The sequence below is a fragment of the Microtus oregoni genome, unplaced genomic scaffold (genome assembly GCF_018167655.1).
Source record: "Microtus oregoni isolate MIOR12 unplaced genomic scaffold, Mior012 000104F_ref0000108, whole genome shotgun sequence".
NCBI lineage: Eukaryota > Metazoa > Chordata > Mammalia > Rodentia > Cricetidae > Microtus > Microtus oregoni.
Window position 1 is genome coordinate 2,698,551 of NW_024544718.1, and position 13,278 is coordinate 2,711,828.

At 38.5% G+C, this 13,278-nt stretch overlaps 1 protein-coding gene across 1 annotated transcript in view; it reads left to right on the forward strand.

Annotated features, from left to right (window-relative positions):
• The window catches only part of LOC121443301 (chromosome-associated kinesin KIF4-like), a 105,234-nt gene that overhangs the window by 54,781 nt on the left and 37,175 nt on the right, over positions 1-13,278 (forward strand). Inside the window, exons 10-13 of the mRNA XM_041645004.1 lie at positions 3,820-3,952; positions 6,402-6,460; positions 6,565-6,670; positions 12,735-12,791. Of these exons, the coding sequence (XP_041500938.1) occupies positions 3,820-3,952; positions 6,402-6,460; positions 6,565-6,670; positions 12,735-12,791 (355 nt within the window). The remainder of the gene's footprint in view (positions 1-3,819; positions 3,953-6,401; positions 6,461-6,564; positions 6,671-12,734; positions 12,792-13,278) is intronic.

Below are 13,278 nucleotides of genomic sequence, written 5' to 3' on the forward strand. Positions count from 1 at the left end.
CATCCTCCCCAAGGTAACATATCTTTTGATTTAAATTTTGAAATCAAGACATTTTTTAAATATATAGGTTGGTTTAATCTAGCAGCTTTCATATTCAAATGTGACTCAGCAGCTCTCCTTCTCTTATTAGTAATCAGAAGATCTAAAGACTACACAAGAACATATGGGATCCAGACTCTGTATTTTCCACCTTTATGTGGCTTATTTTTTTTTGTATTACTTTAGTCCCTTTTTAGGATTTTATTTTATTATTTTAAAACTAGTCATGTGCTGCTAGTGCATCCCTTTAATCCCAACACTTGGGAGGTAGACCAGGCCAGATGAGTTCCAGGCCAGCCTGGTCTACAGAATGAGTTCAGGACAGGCTCCAAAGCTACAAAGAGAAACCCTGTTTTGAAAAACCAAACCAAACCAAAAAAAAACCCTATGTTTCTTTTTTATAGCTGTCTATACATACTCTTTTCTCTCCCAAGCCTATGTATATTTTTAAACAAAACTGTAACCCATTTTTTCCTATCTGAATCTGTCTTTACTGTGTAACTGTAATCTTTTCTGTTTGCATGAACAAAATCCCAAACCATCCATGCAACACTTTGGCAGAACTTGCATTAGCAGCTAAAGTCCACATGCAGTGGCTGAGAGACAACTCTCTGTATGGCAGCTTGTGTAAGATACTACAGGAACCCAATGTGGTTTAGCTCATGGCACACTGGCAAAACTCAGGCTGGCAGCTCAAGTCCGCAGGCAGCTTCTAGGAGATAAGTCTTCACATTGTTGCCATCATGAGAAACATGAACTAGAAAGCCAAGTTTAGCTCTTTTTGTGTGTATTTAGAGCCCTTTTAAAGATTTCTCAGGTTTTTTTGTGGCGCTTCATTGCCTGACACTGGGTACCATTTGTAGGTGGAATTTTATGTCCCATCTCTTCCCAAGTAACTGACATGGAGACTTAATATTAATTACACATGCTAGGCTGATAGCTCAGGTTTATTGCTAACTGTAGGAGGAGGGAACTGCTTGTTCATCCCTGCCACCCAGAACCAAAATAACCACACAGAAACTGTATTAATTAAATCACTGCTTGGCCCATTAGCTCTAGCTTCTTATTGGCTAACTCTTATATTAATTTAACCCATTTTTATTAATTTGTGTATCTCCACGTGGCAGTGGCTTACCGGGTAAAATTTCCAGCATCTGTTTCTGGTGGTTCCATGGCATCTTTCTGACTCTTTCCTTCTCCCAGCATTCAGTTCTGTCTTCTCTGCCTTCCTAAGTTCTGCCCTATCAACAAACAATGGCAGTTTCTTTATTCATTAACCAGTGAAAGCAGCACATAGACAGAAAGACCTCTCCTTCACCATTATTTCAGGGCTAAGCTAGCTGGGTGGCCGGAACAAACAAGCGGCCTGCTGCTACAGCTTACTAGCTCTTACAATTTAAATTAAGCCATTTCTACTAATCTACATATTGTCACGTGGCTAATGGCTTTACCTGTCCTCCAGCATGTCTTGTTCGCTCGGTGTCTCTCAGCAACTCTCCCTAACTCTGTCCTCCTTCAAACCAGAATTCTCCAAGTCTGGCTCTCCCACCCAATTTCTTCCTGCCCAGCTACAATGAGAGTAATACATATTCACAGTATATAGTTGGCGTAGTACTTGGGGTATGGTCTCTGAAACTAGATTGCTGACTTTAAATCCCACCTTCACTATCATCCCCTAGTTATTTGCCCTTGGCTTATTTAACCTCTTTGTATATTAGTTTCCTCAACCATGAAATGAGAATCACAAAAGAACCTACTTAATGGGGCTGTTGTGAGAATGAAATATTTAATGTACATAAATGTTTATTATAGAGCCTAGCACATGCTACTGTGGAAGTATTCACATATTTTAGTAATGTTTAAATATTCCAGTATTAACCTCAAATTGTAGTGAAGAGTCTTCTCATAAGTACTAAATTTTTCTTGGAAAAATGAACAGTTCTCTTAAGTATGATTTCTCCACTTAGAGAAATATTTTAGGAAAAAATAGTGAGTTAAAAGTATCACTACTTTGAAGCTTCTTGAATGATATGGAAGTTTTCAATTTAATGATAAGCGAATAAAAAACAGCATTCTAAAATAATGCTATGTATGTTAATAGTTTTTGAATGAAACATTCCTTCTAAAGAGTCTTGGCAAAGTCTTAACAGGGTGATAAGAAACCTTATTGTGTGGCCTTGCTATTAACTTTTTGATAAAGAGCAAGTTTAAGAAGTTAAGATCTCTGAAAATTGAAGTCTAAAACTAGGTGAGAGGTCATGTTGTATTCCTGAAATCATTTGTCATTTACTGAGATTGTGAACAGCTGCTCCCTGAGCACTACTTCCTCAGTCTGTCTGTCTGTCTGTCTGTCTGTGCATGTGTGCATCTGCAAGTGCAAACACCCATTCATGCATGTATGAAGGACAGAGGTTGTCATTAGGTACCTTCCTTTATAAGCACTTCACCTCTTTTTTCAGCTAAATTTATTATTTGTAAGTGTGTGTGTGTGTGTGTGTGTGTGTGTGTGTGTGCATGTGAGTGCTGGTTCCCTGGACGCCAGAGGAAGGAGTTACAGGTAGTTGGTTGTAAGTTGTCTGCTGTAGATTCTGGAATCTAAACTGCAGTCCTCCGCAAGAGGAACAAACTCACTTAACCACTGAGCCGTCTCTCCAGCTCCTGTCAACCTTAATTTTGTAACAAGTTTTTTCGCTTAACCTGGAATTGATTGATTGGCTAGACTTGACTGGCCACCAGTGAGATCCACAGTCCTATCTCTGCCTCCCAGCACTGGAATTACAACCACATTCAGCTATGCCTTGCTTCTTACAAGGGCACTGGGGATCCAAATTTGGGCCTTTGTGCTTGCGGAGCACGCATATTTTTCCAGAGTCGTGTTCATGAGTCCATGGCCTCCTTAATTCTTAATGAGGAGTTAAGGGTGGGAAGAATGGGAGAATGTGTATTTTAGATAGTTAGCCTTCATTTCGTAAACTGCATGACACAAATAATAGAAAAATCCTAAACTATGATCCATGACAAAAGTTAATCATGAAGCCAAGCAGTGGTGGGGCACACCTTTAATCCCAGCACTCGTGTGGGGAGGGGAGGCAAGAGGCAGGTGTATCTCTGAGTTTGAAGCCAGCCTGGTCTACAGAGCTAGTTCCAGAGCTAACTACGGCTGTTACACAGAAACCCTGTCTTGAAAAACCAAAAAAGCCGGGTGGGTGGTGGCGCGTGCCTTTAATCCCAGCACTTGGGAGGCAGAGGCAGGTGGATGTCTGTGAGTTTGAGGCCAGCCTGGTCTACAAGAGCTAGTTCCAGGACAGGCTCCAAAACTACAGTGAAACCCTGTCTCAAAAAAAAAAGAAAAGAAAAAAGAAAAACCAAAAAAAGTTAGTTATGCTTATTATATAGCCTTATCTGGTTTTGTTTTTTGGGGTTTTTTTGTTGTTGTTTTGTTTTTTGTTTTGTTTTTCGAGACACGGTTTCTTTGTGGTTTTGGAGCCTGTCCTGGAACTAGCTCTGTAGACCAGGCTGGTCTCGAACTCACAGAGATCTGCCTGCCTCTGCCTCCCGAGTGCTGGGATTAAAGGCGTGCGCCACCATCGCCCGGCAAGCCTTATCTGGTTTTGAATTGTTTCTTCTTCCAAATTGTGAAGTACTTGGGTGCTTTTCTTATTCATACATTAATATGCTGCATGATTGAGTGGATAGATAGTGGTGGCCTTTTGTAATGTAGTTTTACCCCAATCAGGCCATCAAATGTATTTTTCTAAAATTTTACTTTCTTTGTTTTAGTGTGGAACCATCAGAAAATCTACAGTCCCTGATGGAGAAGAATCAGTCTTTGATAGAAGAGAATGAAAAATTAAGTCGTGGTCTGAGTGAGGCAGCTGGTCAGACAGTCCAGATGTTAGAGAGAATCATTTTGGTGAGGCTCCAAAATTCAAACACCAACACTTTGAATGTTTATTAGCTTCATTTCTAAAATATTTAACATGATTTCTATTGTAAAAGACATTTATACAGCATGGTACAATTAATACTTATCACTACAATTAATCTATACTAATTCATTTTAAAATAGGTTTGTCATAAAATGTCCCAGAGGAAAGAAGTGAATTCCTGTTACCCTAAATCCTGCCCAATTTTTATCCACAATACAGCTTGAGCATCCCTAATCTGAAATCAGGCAGAAAGCTCTGGGTTTGCTTTCCAGTTTGCACAAACTAGATGTGGTGTGTACTCCTGTCAGTCCAGCTCTTAGGAGGTAGGGTTCTGAGGATCAGATAATACAGCAACATTGTGAATTTGAAGCCTGCTTGGGCTACATGAGACAATGTCTTAAGCATGTGTACAACCTCAGACTATGTTAATAAAAATGTTTGTGATGGAAACATAATGAATTTCATGTTTAGATTTGGGGCTCATTCTTGAGATAGCTTGTCATGTATACAAATATTCCCAAATCTGAAAACCATTTGAAATTTGAAGCATTTTTAGGTCTCAAGAATTATAGTAAAGGAATATTCTACATATGCCAAGTAACCATTCCTTCATTCCACTCTGAAGTCTCTCACTCTCTTTGTCTAAAGCTCTCACATTTCATATTTCATCCTAACAGCTGTCATGGGGAAGTAAAACAGCTGGGAAAATCATTTGAATTAATTTTCCATATGTTAATTTCCAAATAAGTGGTTTGCTACGTGACTGATTACACCACTTTCAAATCCTGCTTGTCTGATTCTAACCTCATAAATCAGTTGGTGCATGCTGACTCTCTCACTACAGTTTTCCTACTAGCCTAAGTACAATTCAAATCTTAGATTGTATAGCTATTGCCAGAAGGGAAACAGTTTCTACCAAAATGTAACTGTACCTCTGTAATGTAAACACTTCATGCAGGAGTGCTTTCTAGTTAAGGAGAAGGAAGCTCCTGAAAGTTTTCTTTAGAAGTAACCAAATCCTGCAGCCATTTTATTGTCCTCTACTAGCAAAAGGTGCAAGTGGGATCTAAAAGAGTTTTATTTTCTATTTTAGTGCCTCATTTTTTTGTCTTTAAAGTGGTATGTTTCATAAGTATGTGAGTATGACTGACATAGTAGATGATACTTCTTTTTTAATTATTTTTTAAATTTATTATTATTATTACTTTATGTTTATTGGTGTGAGAGTCAAATGCCCCAGAACTGGAGTTACAGACAGTTGTGAGCTGCCATGTGGGTGCTGGGAATTGAACTCAGGACTGCTGCAAGAGCAGCCAGTGCTCTTAACCGTTGAGCCATCTCTCCAGCCCCCTAGATGATACTTCTTATTCTAGCCATATACCTATATGACCTTTATAAGGTTGTTACAATGGCTCCCTGATAAGCTTATTGTTTTATTTCCTGTCAGAATTGTCTTTCCCAAATCTGTTGTACCATCCAGGTTCTCATGAATTATCACGAATTCTGTGATTGAAATAATCATTCTTCCTAAAACATAGATGCCTTCTGTCATTTATTTTTTTCACTAGCATTATTCTTATGCCTTATCTTTTTTCTTTCTTTCTCTTGTTAAAAAATAGCCTACCATATCAGATAATATAATTTTACTTTTAAAAAATCCTAGCTCAAATTGATCTGAGGTCTTTTTATGTTTAAATACTCTAAATCAGTAGTTTTTGACTTTCCTAATGTTTCAACCCTTTAATACAGTTCCTCATGTTATGGGGACCCACAGCCATAAAATGACTTTCATTGCTACTTCATAACTGTAATTTTGCTACTGTTATGAATTACAATGGTAAATATCTGATATGCAACCTCTGTGAAAGGGTCATTCAACACTCAAAAGAGTTGTGACCCACAAGTTGAGAACTGCTTCTCTTAAATGCTAGGCCAGAGAGTTGAGTCAGCAGTTAAGAATACTTGTTCTTGCAGAGGTCCTGATGGTTTACAAATTTCTGCAACTCCTACCACAGCAAGGCTCTCTTCAGGCCTCTCCAAGCACTGCACACACATGAAATACATAAATATATGGAGGCAAAATACTCATATACATAAAAAATAAAATAAATTGAAAATTCTAAGTACCGTGAAGGAGGCAGTTGAAACAGCAGGAAGTTTCTTCACTCTCTATCCCATAGCCTGAGCTTCATAGAAGACATAAAAATCCAGCTGTTTAGCTGTTGTTTTTAGTAGCTCATAATTTTAGGGCTAATTTTCATAAATGCTAAAAAATACCATTTCCTACTATATAACCAAAGCCCACTAAGTCCTCTCTTATAGGAAAAGATATAGCCCGCTTCCTAGGTCTTCATCCACAGGGCAGAGGATCGAGTATAATTAGGTGAAGCTGTCAGATACTGCCATTTATCATCTCCTGGATCTTTGTTCCAGACTGAGCAAGCGAATGAGAGAATGAACGCCAAGCTAGAAGAACTCAGGCAGCATGCAGCGTAAGTTCCCAATGAGGTATTTGTTAGCAATTTAAACCATCTTCATATGTAATCTGGCCTTTGTGGTATGATTAACCCTTGCGTTCTTTTGCTTGAATTTTTAGCTGTAAAGTGGATCTTCAAAAGCTGGTGGAGACATTGGAAGACCAGGAATTAAAAGAAAACATAGAGATAATATGCAACCTACAACAAGCGATTACTCAGCTGTCTGTAAGTCAAGTAGGTGCACTGTAATAGGCCTATCACTTTCATTCATTCCTTGACGCATATATACATTTCTAATTCTATGAACTTTTGCTGAAATACCTAAACTGAACTGTTTGAGACATCATGAAACAATGAATATGATCTGAACATTAAGTTCTACATTAAAACATTCATAGGTTTTATACATATATATGTATAAATATACATAAATATTTCTGTATTACACCAAGCCATGGCACTGCAGACCTATAATTTTGTCATCACAATAGATATGAGACTAAGACATGACTCATTCTCTCTCAGCAGAGACAGGAACATCACAACTTTAAGGCTAGTCTAGACTACATAATATTCTTTCAGAAAACAAAGAACCACTCTTATTTTATGGATGGAGGTCCTGTTTTAAGAGGCTATCTTTAGAGCTTTTCTATTTACATTCTTCAATTTATTATTCTATAGCATAAATGTATTTGTAACTACCTAATGGGAATTCTGCCCTCTTGGGAAGAGGTTTATATTCTCCTAGAACAGTGAATTTCCCATCTCTGGTCTTGCCAGTTTGTTTTTTCTAAAGTTTCTGGCGTGTTATGACAAAATCATCCAAGAGATTTAAAAGAGTAAATGAAAAAATAAACTATTATTAAGTTATGGAGGTCAATTCTAAAATAAGTAAACCTCTCTAAAACATTAGACCATGGTTTAGAATGAGAGATGCTATAGAAAACTTGAGATCAAAACTGTAGTTTACTTATCTAAGAAACAGGTCATAGTAATAGGGAATGTGGGCTCCAGAGCCAGACCTAGTCAGGTTTAGAGCCAACTCCGCCATTTACTAGTTATGAAACCTTACTTACTGTATTTACTGTCAGAAAGAAATAATTCTAGGTGACTTAGGTTGAGGTTAAAGACATTATTTCAGCTTATGCACATGTGGGGAGGACTCAAATACTATGTAACTTCCCAAAGATTGAAAGCTTTATAAGGTGAAAAGAAAAAAGGTGTGTGTGGTATCCTTATGTTTTGGCTCAGGTGGCAGGTTTTTTTTATTTTAAGATTTATTTATTATATATAAAGCATTCTCAGTATTCTGTCTGCATGTATACCTGCAGGCCATAAGAGGGCACCAGATCTCATTACAGATGGTTGTGAGCCACCCTGTGGTTGCTGGGAATTGAACTCCTGACCTTTGGAAGGGCAGACAGTGCTCTTAACCACTGAGCCGTCTCTCCAGCCCAGCAGTTTTTGTTGTTAATTGCTGTTGAACTCTTGGTTGTTTGAGTTTTCGTGTCCCTTCCTTAGGAAAATGTCGATGCAACCCTTTTCTGGAAGTTTTCTAATTATTTTTGAGACTTTATTCAGGCTCTCTGGGTATAACTTCTTCCATTCCTTGCAGACCGGGTCTCACAGCAAACCCCCCAATCCTCTGGCTCTTACAAGCTTTTCATGCCCACTTCCATTGTGTTTCCTGAATCTTACATGCAGGAGTTGTTTTGCAAATGAATCCATTGAGACTGGGCTCCAGAACTCTGCATTTTGATTGGTCATGATTTTCTGTAATGATCTCAATTGAAGAAAACCTAGGCCTCAGCTCTACACAAAGAACTCCAGGCAACTAAGGAATGCTGGAGTGGGACAAATAGTCTTCCCCAGGGAAGAGCATACCAGTTGATTATCTGATGCCCAATGCTTAGCTATGAAAGCATATATATATTAGTAACATGCAGACTGAGAAGTGTAATTGTACTTTCTTATGTGGATTGCTAGCCTGCAAATAACAACACAGAGACTTCTTATTAATTGTGAAAGGTTGGGGGCTGGAGAGATGGCTCAGTGGTTAAGAGCATTGCCTGCTCTTCCAAAGGTCCTGAGTTCAATTCCCAGCAACCACATGGTGGCTCACAACCATCTGTAATGAGGTCTGGCGCCCTCTTCTGGCCTGCAGACATACACACAGACAGAATATTGTATACATAATAAATAAATAAATAAATAAATAAATAAATAATTGTGAAAGGTTGACCATTTGCTTAGGTTATCCCACTAGCTCTTTTTTTTTAATATTTATTTATTATGTGTACAATGTTCTGTGTCTATGCCTGCAGGCCAGAAGAGGGCACCAGACCTCATTACAGATGGTTGTGAGCCACCATGTGGTTGCTGGGAATTGAACTCAGGACCTTTGGAAGAGCAGGCAATGCTCTTAACCACTGAGCCATCTCTCCAGCCCCCCCCCACTAGCTCTTATTGCTTATTTTAACCTGCTTTTATTAATATATAAATAATACATTCTGCCATGTGGCTCAGTTACCTCTACTCTGTATTGTATGTCCAACCTCTTCAGTATCTCCCTGGCATCTGCTGCACAACTAGATTCCTTCTGCTTTTCCTTTCTCTCCCCAGAAATTTCACCTATCCTCTCCTGCCTAGCTATTGGCCATTTAGCTTTTTATTACACCAGTTACAGCAGCACATCTTTTTACACAGTGTACAAATATCCCACAAAAGAGATAGTTATATATATAGGAATATATGTGTGTGTATGTATACATATATGCATGTAAGTAATCAATGAAAAAAAGAGACCATAAATTTGAAAGAGAAAGGAGGATATATGGGAGGGTTTGAATGGAGGAAAGGGAAGGGAGGAAATTGCATAATTTTACAATAATTTCAGAAAGAAAAGAAAAATAATTTATCCAATTAACCCCAGCACTTGGGGGGGAGGTAGCTGGGGCTCAATGAGCTCAAGGCCAACCTGGTCTACATAGCAAGTTCCAAGCCACCCACGGTTACATAGTGAGAATAAAAATTTTTTTATTGAGAAGCTAGAGAGATGACCACCATTTAAGAATACTCATTGCTCTTGCAAAAGACCCAGGTTTGGTTTCCAGTTTTAGGGAATCTGATGGCTTCTCTGGCACCAGGCATGCACATTACACATATATAATATCCAGGCAAACACTCACATGAAATAAAAATAAGTAAATCTTTAAAATTTCTTTACTCAAACTTTATGGTTTATGATCACTGGCAGAAATGACAGCAAAAGATTGGAAGAGGCAAGATCTAAAGAAAACAAATACTGAGAAATTTCTCAACATCTGCCTTAACCCTTTATACATTTGCATATGAGCATTTTTGGAGGCAAAAGAAATACTTCCAAAAGCCAAGAATTATTGAAATTTGGAAGATGGGAAGATTTTGCAATACTTGCTGAAGAATGGCTAGCACAAAAATAAATGCTTCTAGTTCTAATTCTGTTTAACTATATCTGAAAAATATAAGTTAACCTTGTGAGTTGCCCCAGAATTATGATAATGTAGGGTACAGAAACCTACTAGAGCCAAAATTTACAACCCCTGAAAATATGGGCTCAGGACAGCAGTGTTCGTTGCCACACCAACTTTAGAGAGTTTCATACTTCTTATTTTTGAGATCTGAATTACATGAAAGATGAAGCAAAGCCATGGAATGAACTTAATACAATAAACCATCCTCATTGAAGAGCTGGCAATAGAGCTGCAGCCTGGTATGCCTGTAGGCAGTTCTGTTAGTGGTTACTGGCTCAGAAGACCTCTGTAGAATTGCTGTCTACCACTAAAATGTACTTGGCACACACAGTAGGGGAGTGCTAAAGATTGCCACAAGCTGATAAAGTTCTTGGCTTCCCTCCACCATCATAGTTAATCAGAGTAAACCCTTTTATCCAAGGCTCCTGCTGGACTCTTGAATTAGTTTTTCTTCTCTATTGTCTAGAGACCCTCCCAGTTACATATTTTTTAAAAACACAACAATATATCCCCATGACTTTTATTAAGACTCACAACAGTGAAAGCAAAGTGTTTCAAATGTAAGTACATGTGCCCTTCATTCTGAATTAAAACTATTTTTATTTTAAGTGACAGGTGAACATCTCATTTTTAGTCATGAAGGCAACCATTGTTCCTGGACGTTCCTCCTGGGGCTTTAGGTACCAAGCTGTACCCTTAAAGTATAATTCAAGTAAACTTTGTTGTTGCAGTAATCTGTGAGGAAAATCAGTCATTTCGTTCCTGCAGAATCAAGTACGATTTTTGTTTATATCCCCTCTTCCAGGACAAAGTCCCATATAAAGTATTTTGCATGTCTTTTCTAAACACATACTTCATTTTGGAAGGCTCTGCTATTAATTGTAAATGAAGTATCCTGCTTTTGATCCCCTATCACCTGAGTTGATCATACTTTTTTTTTAAAAAAAGACATTGGAAGTTGCAGCCTTAGATTGGGTGTAGAAGAGGAGAAAAGGACTTGTTAGGCTGAAACAAAATCTACTCTTAGATATTTTTGGAAGTCTTTTGGTGGGGAGGGTTCTGAGACAGGGTTTCTCTGTAGCTTTAGAGCCTGTCCTGGAACTCGCTCTGTAGACCAGTTCGGCCTCAAACTCACAGAGATTTGCCTGTCTCTGCCTATGGAGTGCTATATTAAAGGTGTGAGCAACCACCACCTGGCCTAATGTTACATAGTTATACATTTATAATTGTGATAACCGAGCCATTCTGTGATTATACAAAACACATCGCCATAGCCATGAGCTGAAATGTTGGCATTTTGAAATTTCACTGGTCCAAAAGCCATCTAGTTTGATCTTGATCCTCTAAAAGGTGCTAGGAAAAGTCTTTAGGCTGGAAATGTTGGTGACTACCGTAATCCCAGAACTTGGGACATGGGAGCAGGAGGACAGTGACTTTGAAGGTAGCGATATAATTTCCAGGAAGTACATTGCAAGTGGCTGTTTCTAAAAAGAGCCCCCAGTGTTATGAGCTCTTATAATCTCTAATGGTAATATAAATATATTGAAATTTTAACACAGGAGAAAGAAAGGGTAACCACTAGGCAATCCTAGATTGGTGCCTCGGTTTTAAAGACCTTTCCCTATGCCTGGAGACTTGCCAATGCTATACATTAGGATAAGAAAGAATTTGCAAACACTGAAGCTTCCTTTGAGTTCTCTTTGATCCTCACCGGTTAGGAATTTCTGGGCAGAACAAGGGAAATGCTTTACAAACAGCACTCATTAAAGGTCCATCTCCTGACCTTTAAGGTACTAAGATTGCAACTGTGTGTTGTTTCACACAACTGATACAGATGCTGCATGTTCTAACCCTAAACTCTGACAACCAACACTTGTCACCTCTAAACTCCTTCACCACATGACTTCCTGAGAACAAAGCTTTCTTCCTAAGCCTTCAGAATCACTGAAGCAGAAGCAGTGATATATACATTACAGTGCCGAGTGAAGTGTAAATTTCAGTGATGAGAATAGAACTGCTCAGATGATTGTCTAGAAACAAATTCGTCCTAATAGGTAGTTTTTAGTTACCTTTCTAGGTGTTTGTTCCAGTGCACAAAAAAGGATTAGCCATTCTCTACAAGGGAACTTAACCTCCCAAGGTGCTTATTCTTTTACTCCTAGTAACTACCGACAGCACCATCATAGGATGCGAACAACAGAGGCCACAGGACCATGTGTAACTATGAGTACATTTTTTTCTGGCATACTCAATCTAGGACATTAGTTTCCCTGTCGAGTGAGAGCTTGCCATCCTGCCTGACTAGAAAATAAAAGTCAAAACCAGCTCTTCATTCTGTCTACTTTCCTGATGTGCTACCATTATTTTATATCTGTTTTTTGCTGGTATGTCCAGAGGATTGGCTAGGCTTGTACATTAATAGAGACTCAGTGGGAGAAGCATAAAAGTAAAGTATAACTGTCTATAAAATGGGTTAAATTTTGACTAGTTAGAATGGTTAAATCTTTCACTCGGGCTTAGTGATCTTTACTCTCTTACTACATGATCTTATTTTTACCCCTAAAGACTACACAATTACCCTTTAGAAAAAAGAAAGCTTCCTGAGAGGTGGGAAATGGAAACAATTGCTGTTATGTTATCCCTGAGTACAAAATCAGTCCAGTATCATAAATGACCTCTGTGTATACTTTAAAAATATCACTTAAAATCAAATAAGCAGTAAAAAAAATTGTAAATTTGACTTCACTTTTTTCTAAATCAAAACATTTTTGCTACAGGATGAAGCTGTTGCTTGCATGACTGCAACCATTGATACTGCAGTAGAAGCAGACACTGTAAGTAATTGACCCATTTGAGTGGAACCTGGAGCTCTCACTGCTGCTTCCTATAGCTTCCTATAATTGATCATTTGATTCTGGAAGAGGATCTGTGATTATTACCATTCTTCATAGAATACTCTGGAAATCTAGAAATCTTAAGAGTAAATCTGTTTCATAATACCTCAAACAAGGATAAGCTCTGTTTCTAATAATTTAACTAGTAATGAGCAGCAGGACTTCTCAGGGGGCATCATGTTTCATTTTTCAATCTGGCTTATTTTCTATTAGGTGGTAGAATTCTGTTTCAATTACCCAATAATTCAAAACAAGGTAAGGAACAAATAATGACAGTGTCAAAAAAGCATTTGAGGCTGGGCGATGGTGGCACACGCCTATAATCCCAGCACTCGGGAGGCAGAGGCAGGCGGATCTCTGTGAGTTTGAGGCCAGCCTGGTCTACAGAGCTAGTTCCAGGACAGGCTCCAAAGCCACAGAGAAACCC